We start from the raw sequence: 11,735 nt of genomic DNA on the forward strand, positions 1-11,735 counted from the left end.
AAAGAAAAAAACCCCGCTACAATTGGAGAAATTTGTCAGCAACAAAAAAAAAAATATATATATGTATATAGACTTGTCTATTCACCTGCAAATTGGAAATCCCAGCAGCACATATGACACCGAACATGATCAGAAACATCCCTCCGATGACAGGAGTGGGAATGGTGGTGAAGACGGCCCCAATTTTGCCCACCACTCCCATCAGAATCATGAGAAATCCACTCAGGAGAATCACAGTCCGACTACCCACCTGCCAACAAAGTGCGCGAAAAGGGGATTATTTTAAAGCCACTCTGTAAAAGCACCCGATCAGCGTTTTTCCTTTTTTGCACTTACCCTGGTGATACCGAGAGCCGCCACGTTCTCGCTGAAAGACGTGGTGCCATTGCCCGTCCCGAAGGCCCCTGCCAGCAAAGAGCCGATCCCTTCCACGCCGATGCCCCTGCTGATGGCGTGCCTCGGAGGAGGAGGCGCCCCCGACAACCTGGCGCAGGCGTGGTAGTCGCCCACAGACTCTGCCATGGAGCAGACTATTCCGGCCAGCATCCCAACCACAGCTGCCAGGTTCACGGTTGGAACCCCCCACCTGCCTGAAAGACAAGTCAAACTGTTGATCGCTGAATTGGTCTCGACCAATCAAACTGTGTTTTTTTGTTGTTTTCTTTTTAGTAAAGCTACGCACCGGGGTATGGCAGCGTGAACCAAGAGGCCTTGCTCACCACATTTCCCTTCACATCAGTGCGGGCCAGGTAACCGTAGCGAGCAGAATCAGACGGCAGGACATCAGATATGGTGAGGAGGTAACAGACTAACCACGAGATGGTGATGCCCAGCAGAATCTAATTGACATCTAAAATTAGTATGGATTAGAGCTCTGATGTCGACATTTTAGCCCCGAGTGACATGCGAATCACAGCAGGAGACGTCATACAGGCATGGTTTGGAAGATGTAAAACTTTGCGGTTTTCCTTTTCTTGTTTTTGCAGCACAAGGGAACAGGAATCGGTATGAGACGGAGGTACTGAGAGAACACGATGATCAGCCCCGTCGTCCTGTGAGTACGACAAAAGGAACAGAATAACATTCAAACTGTAAGCCAGTCCCGAGACAAGCAGATGCTGCTCTCCAAGTCGTAAAAACGCATCTTGAAGGAGAGACGTCATGTTCTGTCTTTTTGGAAATCCGAGCTCTTGAATTAAAGAGTTTTCTTTCCGAGGAGCTACTTACAAAGCAGAAATACCCCAGTGGCTGCCAGCTTTTACTCCCGCCGAGTCAAACAGAGCCAGGCCTATCAGAGACACGGTGGGGGCAATGGTTAAGGGCCCGATGAAGCGCATGAGGAACCCGATGAGGCCAGAGAAACCAACAAGAATCTGGAGGACAGAGGCCACCATAATGGAGCCCTGCAGCTGTGGACAGAAACACAAGAACCAGAAGCCTGAGCACTAACACTCTTAATAACGGCCACAACTTGTTATAGTTCCCCAGGGCAGGAAACACATGCAATGCCACGAAAGAGTACTCCTCTTTTTGTTTCTGTTTTTAGTTTGTTTGTTTTTTCATATTTTGTCACTTTAAACCCACAAAAGTGATCATATTTCATTTAGACCGTATGTGACAGACCGACACAAAGTAGCACGTCGTTATGAAGGTGGAGGAAAGGAATGATTTTCAAACGGTTTTGCTGTGCAGTTCTGAAAAGTGTGGTGTGCACATGCATTCAATCCCCTGCTAGTAAATAAAATCCATCCGCAATGGAGTCGGTTGTATCAGAATATGTTACCGAGAGAATCTGTGACTAGACTTGGAAATCACTCCTCAGACACACTCCATCCGATCCGACTTGACTTATTTTGCAAAGAAACAATTGGTAATGGGTATTCTAAATGCGCAAGTTGCCAGCTTTGCAGACGGAGTATCTGCGTTACAGAATGAAGCTGTTGGTGTTGGCTCACTGTTCTCATGCGGCCCTGCCACTCTTCGATAAAAGCAGGGGAGGAGGTGTTGACCAAGCTGGCATTCTGTGTCCAAGCCGGGCACTGCCACTCTGGCATAGACAACACGGCCATGGCTGGAGTCACCAAGGCAAACGTGCCTCCCTGCAGGATAGGAAGTCTCCAAGTTTGAAGAAGAAAACAAAAACAAATGAAAAGCAATGCAGTCTGCAGCAAAAGTCAAGCAGGTCACAACGCTACAAAGCAACAAGGTGTCATTTCGAACTTAAAGCTGTGGATTTTAATTATTTATTTATTTTTTTTTAGGAAAATTTGCATTTAGTTTATTAAAAAAGAGGGTCAACGCACTGTTGTTCTGGAACATTTCAGTCATTTTAGTGTGCACTTGTTTGAAACTTAACATGCCAATGTTTAACATGGACGTTTAACCATCTTTAGCATTGACTCATTCTACTGTAAACTTACTGGTTTACGCTATCTGGACAAAAACAGACGCAGTTGATCTGCTATTTAACTACAAAACATTCAAACACTTTGGACCTTTTCCCTCCCAAACCAGGAGTTCTCACCTGACACCAAAGGTGACCTGCAGAATGGTGCAGAGGCCCGAAACAAAGAATATGGTGTTGATCAGAAGGCCCTGGGTCAGGGTGTCATGCTGCAGACACAGACCCTCGGAGAGGATGAGGGGGATGGAAATGATCCCACCAAATGCCGTAAGGTAGTGCTGTGGAGGAGATAAAGATTAGCTTGACACACCTGCTGCCCTACGTTCCCTTTTCCCGTCATGCGTTCATCTCGCCTAGCAACCGCGTATCGAACCTCCCTAGCCTAAATACCTCCTGGTTCATTCGGTTCATGAGAAATCACTCTGCCGCTGTTTTCTGAGCCTCTGTCCGAGTAGCCTGTTGACATTTATGCTTCTTCTTTATTCAAATCTGGAGTTATCGTCACCTTCCCGACTTCATCTGCGCAATTTGTTCCCCCAAAGCCAGCAAACATCACCTAATCACATCTAGCCACTTTGGTTACCAGGCATTTCCTAAATTGCTGTTCCTCGAAAATAAAAGTACAGAAAGGAATAGCATGCATGAGTGAAGAAGGCCTCTACCTCAATGTTTTTTTGTTTGTTTTTTTTTTAAGTTTAAATCCATGAGTATGCAATCTACAAGAACATACCAGATTTGATGAATAGCTGAACTGACCTGGAGCCCATCGCTGACTGAAAACGAGACTATTTTTTGGTAACTAGTTCACTCCACCAGAAGGAAGTTAGTAGCTGATTTACCTTAATTCCCGTTAACTGCTTATGCAAACTGCCAACTAGTATTAAGGGTAAATTCCTTTACACCTCTTTGCGAACTATTACATGTCCCCTGTGTTTGTTGTAAAAATAATAAATTTTACTTATTTAACTTATAAATTATCTGATTTTTTTAACATACAGTGAGACTTGTTGCCTGCTGTGCTCCAGATTGCAGTACACCCACCTGAACAGCCAAGAAAATGCAAAGGTACCAAGGAGGGACATCAGTCACACAGTAGGTTGGTTTATTTCTGTCCTCCTCTGCCACACCGCTGCTCCAGCTAGGCTTCTCCTCCGGATCATGGATTTGCTCCTGCAACTGTAGTGCAACATCCAAAAAAAAAAAACAAAAAGCAAAAGAAAAAAACAAGCAGAATAAATTGTGAAGACTAAGAAATGACAAGGAATCACTTTTAACTAAGTCAAACGATTACTCACCTGTCAACTCTGCACTAAATCTACATTACTGTCATTTTTTTTTTTTGACACAAGCGTCAAAGCTTACTTGGAGACTCGAACACAGACACACGTTTACTGATATGTGCCCTAAATTTGTCACAACAGCATGTTACGTTTCCATGACCTGACAAAAAAGTGCGGATCCTAAAAGTGTACTGTGCCATTATTATGTGCGACAGAATTCAGAGATGCCTCTTTCAATATGTTTAAAGGAGCGAAGAAGTTGTTTTTAAAGTAAAAAAAAAAAAAAAAAAAAACTTTAAAAAGTAGACTTTTTGAATCAATAAATCCTTGTAGATTTTGAACATAGAGCACAGTACATTTATGAAGCTTGTGCATCGCTAAAGTTTCCTTGAGGAGGTTAATAGAACGTCTATGGAAGTATAAATCTTCATCTTTGTAAAGCTATGCTCACAAACATATATGGAAAAACTATAAATACGTACATGTGAACAAAAAGCTCTTGGTTTTACATGAAGTAGTGACTGTACTCACATCAAATCCCAGGTTGTCATGTCCTTTGCTTTTCTTCACTGAATCCATCGCAATCGAACCAAAAACTGTTGGAGGAAGTAGTCAATAAAGTGATTCTGTGAAAAGAGAGTCTCTTCTGTTCTCTCCCATTACCCAGGTGTTCATCGGCGTGCTCTCATCCCAGGAAAAAACTAAACAAAAAAACCCACAGACACACACACGCGCTTGATCACAGATTCTCAAAATCATTAACAGATCCACCTCAGCTACATGATCTCAGCGGGACAAACCGGTGCAAGTCTTTCACCTTCCTTATCTCCCACCAACTCGCAGGGAGGGACAGCGTTCCCATTTCAAACATGGCATGCAACACTTTGAAGGAAGTTTAAAAGTGGAACCGTCTTAAAATAGGTGTTAAATCTAAGCAGTCGATTTCAAACCTCAAAAACTGCGGGATTCGTTTTGCTTTTCTGCAAAGAGATAAAGTAAAACACAAGAGGCAACCTTTGACATCGATAGGTTTATACGCCGGTGAGTCAACGGGGGGAGGGGAGCTGTAAAGTTGTTTTGTTTTTACTGGGACTTATATTGGAACGATCCCAAGTTATGTTTTTTTTTTTTTTATCTTGGAGCTAAACTGTTACTCATTTTTACAACTCTGTCGAATTCACAAGACAGATTCTTGGGTCTGGTTTACGACCGCTGATAAGTTGTTAGAGGAAATGAGGATCCTTGGGCACAGTTACAACAACACAGATTAGTTTTAATCAGATTCCTATCTGAGCCAAAACATCACCCTGAATCCACCGTCCCCATGGTAACACATTGTGGTGGCAGCATCATGCTGTCCTGAAAAAAACAAAAAACAATCGATAAGACAACAGCTCAATTCCATCTAGTTGTAATTTGTAAAAGGTGATTTTATAATATATACACCCTGGGGAGCTGAACATAAATTCCTTTGAATAACCTTAAATTGATCCGATTTGCTTCAACATAAAAATGTAAAAACCTTCCAAAACAGGCAGAACACTTTTCTTTGCATGTTTAAATCATAAGATCTCTGCTGTGTGCAACTTCCTGTGGGCACTTAGGTAAACTTCAGGTCACAAAATCCGACGCCTGGATGTTTTCTGAAGCATATTTCAGTGCAGTCCACGGGGGGAGTCGTGCACACTCACCTTTTCTCGCTGATCTGGGTTAACAACAGCGGAAGACAGAACACCACGGGCCAAGAGCAGGTCAGAGTGACATGAATTATTCGGGCAGACGTGCAGCAACACACACGTGACACCTGCACTGCTTAGTGCCTTGCAGCACTCTCTGCTCACATTAGCCCACCTATCGTTGTGTTTTTACTTACAAAGTTCTTGTTGATCCTGCATGTTGAGAGTCATTAATATTCCAAGTGAAAGTCTTTGCAGCACACTAAGCTCTAATGTCTCTCGCTGCAGTGCAGCACATCATTAACCATGGGCAACATTTTTTTTTTTTTTTTAAACAATGTAGCCATATCATTTCGCAGCCAAACGGCAGCTTAGTTTGTTACATTTAAGGTTTGTAGCAGTGTACCAGTAAGAAGTGCTCTTTTTTTTTTTTTTTTAAAGCAATCGCGTTCATTAAAACAAACTGCAGTGTGCCTCCTAATCTACTGTTTCCTGAACATTAAGAGCAGCAGTGTATCTCCTGCTTGTGTAACAACAGAAAGTACTTTTCTAATAATGCGATTCTGCAGCATTTGGTGCTGCAGAGGTCTGTTAATCACCCACAGATTGAAGCCAGGTGTGTGTCAGAAGCTGAAACATGCGAGGCTATGGAGGCCTGAGGACCAGAATTGAGAAACTCTGCCTTTAACCTAAGCAAAACCCAGACATACCTTTCCTTAAAATACAGCTAATTTATAACTTTTCCTATATTCTAAAGCCAGAAAAGGTCACAGAAAGTCAAACAGACAAGTAAACACACAAAGGAGAGAAACAACAGCTTCTCTCTAAAGTAGAAAAGACAGGTGTAAACATGTAACTCTGGAAAGTATGCAAACCCTCATTGCATATGTACAATTAACAAATAAAATGAATCAATTCAGGCCGTTCTGTGAATGTACTCGCCCACCACCAAGTATACTGAAGGTTTACAGTGTAATTGTCACAAGAAAAAATAAATAAAATCATTCCCTTTCAGCTATGAGTCATCACTCATACGCTGACATGTTTTTTTTTTTTTGGCAAAGGTCTGAACAAGTACAGATGGAAGTGTTACTGCGTTGCTCCTTTCTGTTGGATCTCAAAACATATATGGAAATTGTCAAAACTTGTTAATATGGCGACTGAATGACAGACAGATTTTACTGCACATATCCCAGGCTGGAACGCACAAAGAAACTGGAAACCAGACCAGAACAACATGCTCAAACATGGGGCAAAAGGAGAAAAGAAGAGACGACATACAGCACCAACTTATTTAGTAGTGCTCATCATAATGTTTCTTAATTACATTTGTCCTGCAGGGAATCATCCGATTTCATTATGCAATAAATTTCAGACTGATAATAAAAAAAAATTAAAAATAATAGTATATGTGCCTTTTTGGCACATATACTATTTTATTCATGAAGTGTTTCAATAAATGCTTTGATTTCTGTAAAATGATTTAAGATTCTACTGAGTTTTGTAATGTGCAAAAAAATAAAATAAAATAAAATATCACAACGAGCATAAATTAGAAGCTGAATAAATTGGAGCTGAAGAACATGGAGCCATCCCTGATGAATATTCACATATAAAATAATACAAACTGTGAAAATATTAACTTGAGAAAAATAAGCGGGTTTGTGTTAACAGTTTTTGTGCCTGCGGCACCAAGACTTTTTGAGCACATTGCTCATTCTCGTTATCCTTCAGCAAAGCCTGATTTGAAACTGCCCGGTTGTTTGTGTCTCTGTGTTGCCCTCAGGTTTGATTTGCGTCCTTTTCAGGGTGAAATCCTGCTTCTCTCTCGCCGACGAGGGCTTCCGACTCCAGCTAGCACCCTGCAGCTTTTAGATACATCCATGCTCCAACACGCCTGATAAATTGCTCATTACCAGACCTTTACCAAACTTGGTATGGTGAAGAGGTACTTCAATCATCAGATACATCAGTGGCGGAGCAGAGAAGTGTCTTATCTTGTCTAAAAATCACAAAGAAGCACTGCAAACAATGAGATCCGGCAAGCATGAAACTGGAGAAAACCCAGCAGGAGTCTCACCCGGCATATCAAACACGTCCTCCGTTCTGGGGGTGTTTTCAGATAGACTATAATCACACTGCAGCTCACCTGTAGAAGTCCTGAGTCTAGAACAAAAGCAAAAATGAAGCAAGTACCTGGGGAAGCATCAACCCACGCACCCCGAGGCAGAACACCTGTGGCTGTCCTGTTGAGGTATTCTGCACCGCCAGCACTTCTACTGATTTGATTTTTTAATTATTATTATTATTGTGTTTAGTAGTCCACTAAAACGTCCTAATAAAACCCACATGGTCGTGGGTGATACTTTGTCACTGCACTTTGTTTACAGAGAGAGACACGGTATTGATGATGCTATTATACTGTAATTTTGCACGTGGGGTTACGTTTTTGAAGTGAGCAGAGCTCATGCTTGCTTGTTTTTATTGATTTTTTTCCTCAGAAACCAACAGTAATCTGTCCCAGGTCATACATCTCAAACTGTGCTGCTGTGCTGAGGTCTCGTCATAATTACGATTGCAGAATTATGACTGCGGTGTTGCGCAGCACTAATCGCCATGCGCCAGTTTTATTGCGCCGCTCATGAGGATGCAGTCAGGTGTGAGTGCAACTCAGAATGATTTGTGTTTTTTTTTTGTTTTTTTTCCAAATATGAACCATCGACAAAGAGATTTATTGCTGCCTTTTGCGATGAATGCCATCGGTCCAAATTATTTGATCCCCCTCTTTCCTCTTCATTCAGGTAAGAATTGAAGTTAGTCACATGTTGATATGAAGGATCAAGCAGGAATGCAAAACTAGGAGCTCCACATAATCTACAGCTCATATTTTCTTGAAACTTGGAGCTCACTTTTCCAAAAAGTTTCCAGGAGCTTACCGGGTACATTCTTGGCACCTTTACTGTACCCGGTGCGTATTTTCCTGAAGCTGAAGAACCAAGCAGTGTTATGAGGGGAATGTTTCCAGAAAAGCACCTGGTAAGTTCTAGGAAAATTCTCCATCTACTTCTCTTTTGCGTTTTGGAAGCCGATCTCTATATTCTGGAACAGTCCCAACAATGTTCCAGAAAAACATTGAGCTCTTTAAACTCAGTCAGTAAGTAAGAAGTTTCAGGAAAGTAACCCTCTGAGTTTCATACATCTACTATAAAGTTTTAAGATGATGTAGGTTTTTATCACAGCTGACACAAGGTTGTATGAGGCCATAAGTAGAATTTGACTCGGCGCCCTTCTTCTTGTTAAGAACATACGCACCACTAGCGTTTCAATACAGATCTGTTGAAATCTGGGAGAGCTGGGCAAGTTTCATTGACAAAGCTTAAAAGTGATAATTGGTTATTATGTGATGAGATGAACAAACTGAGCTCAAACATAAAGAAAAGACACACAATCCAATATTCCTTAGCGTTAGAAGTCATGATGCTAAATCTATCCCAAAGAGTTTAACTACAGTTCTCGAAATTGTTCTACATTGCTACCGACTCAACGTCGTCATCTATCTTTTTATTACCCAACAACAGAAGGATGGTCTCACACGACAAGAATGTATACAAGTCTTTTGTGTGAAGGAAGGAACTGTGGTAAATCCAATTTTAATGGGGTGCAGCAGAATATGCTTTCCTCTTTCCTGTTTTCAGCATCATCAGTTGTCGTCATCATCCAACTCAAATCTATAAATTGTGACGATTGCCCATCAAAGCTGCTCCTGTAGTTTTTGATTTAACCTCCATCTCTCACTAATTCACACTGCTGCGCCGTACGCTCCATGTGGCACAGTCGGTGCCAGATTGTAAGAGTTGGTACTGGAACGAATGCGGACAAACCCAGAGATCCACATTTAACATCTCTAGAAACAACATCTTTCTATCAGTCCTACTCTGCTTAATTTGCTCCTTCACTGCCTTCTCTTGCTGCCTCATTGTGCCTTGCTTCTGCCGCCGTTTGACAAAATCACTTCAATGTCGTTACAAAAAAACAACAAAAAAAAACATTTGGGAAAAGAGCATACATCTGGAACGGAAAACAAGAGCACAAGACATCGAAGCTTCCTTCTGATAAACTAACCGTATTAACATGGCTATAATATGTTTTTATGCCTTTCAAAACATTAGGAGCGAGATCAATCTTCCAGTGTAATAATGGAGCATCTGATTGAAACTCGCAGTACCTCGCTATATTCACAGGCAGCTTGTGCTTTCGGCTCTGCCCTGTGGGAGTTTATAGCTACAAATCAAAACCAATGCAGGCCGTAGAAAGAGGTAAGGCCAGAGCAGGGAGAGCAGATGAAGCGATGTCAAGCTGGGGAGGTTTGAGAGCTACAGGTGCCGGGGGCTAGCAGGGAGCTAGCTCTTTGTTTACCAGTGTAACTCTGACAACTGCTGCAAGCAAGAGACATTTAACATGAACTTTCTTGTTTACAAAAAGTTGTCGACTTTCTCCACACCGTGTCACGTTGTGACTGTGGTCTGCGATGTGTTTACGTCAGATTTAATGTGATGGAACAACACAGAGTAGCCCATTATTCAGAAGTGGACTAAGTCTAATAATCTCTCAAGAGTCTATGATTTTGTTTTGTTTTTTTAGAAACATTTTTTGTTAAAATTAATATAAAATTAATATTCACAGTGTTTTTGGTGTATTTTCCCACTGAAAACCCCCCAATTCTTCTTTGTAAAATAGCTTGACCTCAGTTGGATTATATGGAGAGTGTCAGTAATGTTTCAGTCTTGCTACAGATTTTCAATTGAGCTCAGGTCTGGACTTTGACTGGGCCACCCTACCACATAAAAATGCTTTACTTTAAGCCCTCCCACTGCAACTCTAGTTGTTTTCCAGCTGGTAAGTGATCCTCCATCCCAACCTCAAGTTTTTAGCAGCCTTAAAATTATTTATTTACTTAACAGGATTTATAGGATTGTCTCAGCTTTTTTTTTTGTTGTTGTTTTTTTTTGTTTAAGCCTGCAATTGTATATTAGGGTTGAATAAGCTTCTAATTTATAAATATATATATATATATATATATATGCATGTATAAATATCTTCTCCATGTTGAATATATTTTAAATGGTCAAGTCTTATACTGAGTCTCAATCTAACACTTTAGTAGAGTTTGGATAAGAAAGCAAGGATCATATGCACAGTGCAAGTTTTCAGAGAAATAAAATATGTCCATCATTTTCAGAAAGATGTTTAAAAATGAGATCTCTACGTCTCTCCTAGAAGGTCCACGGCATTAGTAAAGATGACTAGTTTTGCCCTAAAGTGCCTTCACTTCTGTGACCTTCTTGTTCTCGGTTTAATTGACGCTGATGTTAAATGTTCCTCACAGGAGTGATAGCATTAAGTTGGCTGGAGTCAGCGCTCACGCAGCAGTGGGAGAGGAATTAAATTGTTTTGTCTGAGTTTGCCTTCGGGCTCAAAGGTTTAACTGTTGTCAATCGGTGTAAAGCTTCAGAGAGTCACACTGACCTCAGCTCACTCCCTTAGGCGGACTTCTCTCTTACTTTTAGCGTGGCGTTCAAAGACACCTTTGGGTTTGACGTAAACGTCAGCCCCTGGATTTCAGGAATTCCATTTTTTTTTCCACAAGTTTTCCAGAAACAAGATAAAATTTTTTATTGGATTTGCTGGTGGTGGTGTTGGGCTTGACTGCGTTCAGAATGGTGTCAAGAATGCAATGTACGCATTAAGGATTTTATCTTTTACCATCATATTTTCCATGGCACAATCCAATATTGTGCCATGGAATATTGGCACAATATTGCCAATATTCCTTATTCTTATGTGCTTATTCTTCAAAGTCAAGAATAAGCACATATCCTTCACTTGGAATGAAGAAATTTACCTTAGGAAATTTAAAATTCGCTAAGATTTTAAATTTGAAGACAAAATAATGAATGTCCGCTTTTCATTAAGTCTAAAAGCTGAATGAATAAACACAAGAATCACTTTATGTCAGTACTTTACAAAAAATCTAATTGCTAAACAGTGACTTTCAGTTTGTGAGGATTGCAAGATATTGGACAATTTACACTTGGGCCATATTCCTTCTATTTCTGAATGGATTTAGCTGAACTCTATATGATTTTTTTTGTTTCCATCCCCTGACTTATTCTTTTTAATAACCTTTTGTTAAAAAGTTCTTTTTTTTTCCTGTAGCAGTAGCCTGGCAGACTGATTAACCAGTGAATGGTCTTTACAGGAGTCCATACTAGATTTTTTGTTTTTACATCTTTTTTTGTCAAAAAAAAAAAAAAAAAAAAAAAATTTGTTTATAATGTTTATTTTCAAAAACAAAAAAAGGGAAAAACACAAAGT

The 11,735-nt window shown here is 40.7% G+C and overlaps 1 protein-coding gene across 5 annotated transcripts in view; it reads right to left on the bottom strand.

Moving 5' to 3' along the window:
* Window positions 1–6,769, bottom strand: part of LOC106946443 (solute carrier family 23 member 1-like) — a 16,177-nt gene extending 9,408 nt beyond the window's left edge. The window contains exons 1-10 of one of the 5 annotated variants that reach the window (XM_015030753.1): window positions 5,558–6,769; window positions 4,216–4,280; window positions 3,446–3,580; window positions 2,525–2,682; window positions 1,956–2,115; window positions 1,228–1,409; window positions 932–1,052; window positions 683–839; window positions 337–590; window positions 86–250 (exon numbers count right to left, since the gene is read on the bottom strand). In XM_015030753.1, coding sequence (XP_014886239.1) covers window positions 86–250; window positions 337–590; window positions 683–839; window positions 932–1,052; window positions 1,228–1,409; window positions 1,956–2,115; window positions 2,525–2,682; window positions 3,446–3,580; window positions 4,216–4,280; window positions 5,558–5,591 — 1,431 coding nt within the window. In that variant the 5' untranslated portion in view covers window positions 5,592–6,769. Of the gene's footprint in view, window positions 1–85; window positions 251–336; window positions 591–682; window positions 840–931; window positions 1,053–1,227; window positions 1,410–1,955; window positions 2,116–2,524; window positions 2,683–3,445; window positions 3,581–4,215; window positions 5,531–5,557 lie in introns of those variants that run through there. The other 4 variants (XM_015030755.1, XM_015030756.1, XM_015030754.1 and 1 more) reach the window with 4 other exon arrangements.
* Between the last annotated feature and the right edge of the window lie 4,966 nt (window positions 6,770–11,735).

The sequence above is a fragment of the Poecilia latipinna genome, unplaced genomic scaffold, assembly GCF_001443285.1.
Source record: "Poecilia latipinna isolate Pla-1442-1.1 unplaced genomic scaffold, P_latipinna-1.0 Scaffold191, whole genome shotgun sequence".
Taxonomy (NCBI): Eukaryota; Metazoa; Chordata; class Actinopteri; order Cyprinodontiformes; family Poeciliidae; genus Poecilia; species Poecilia latipinna.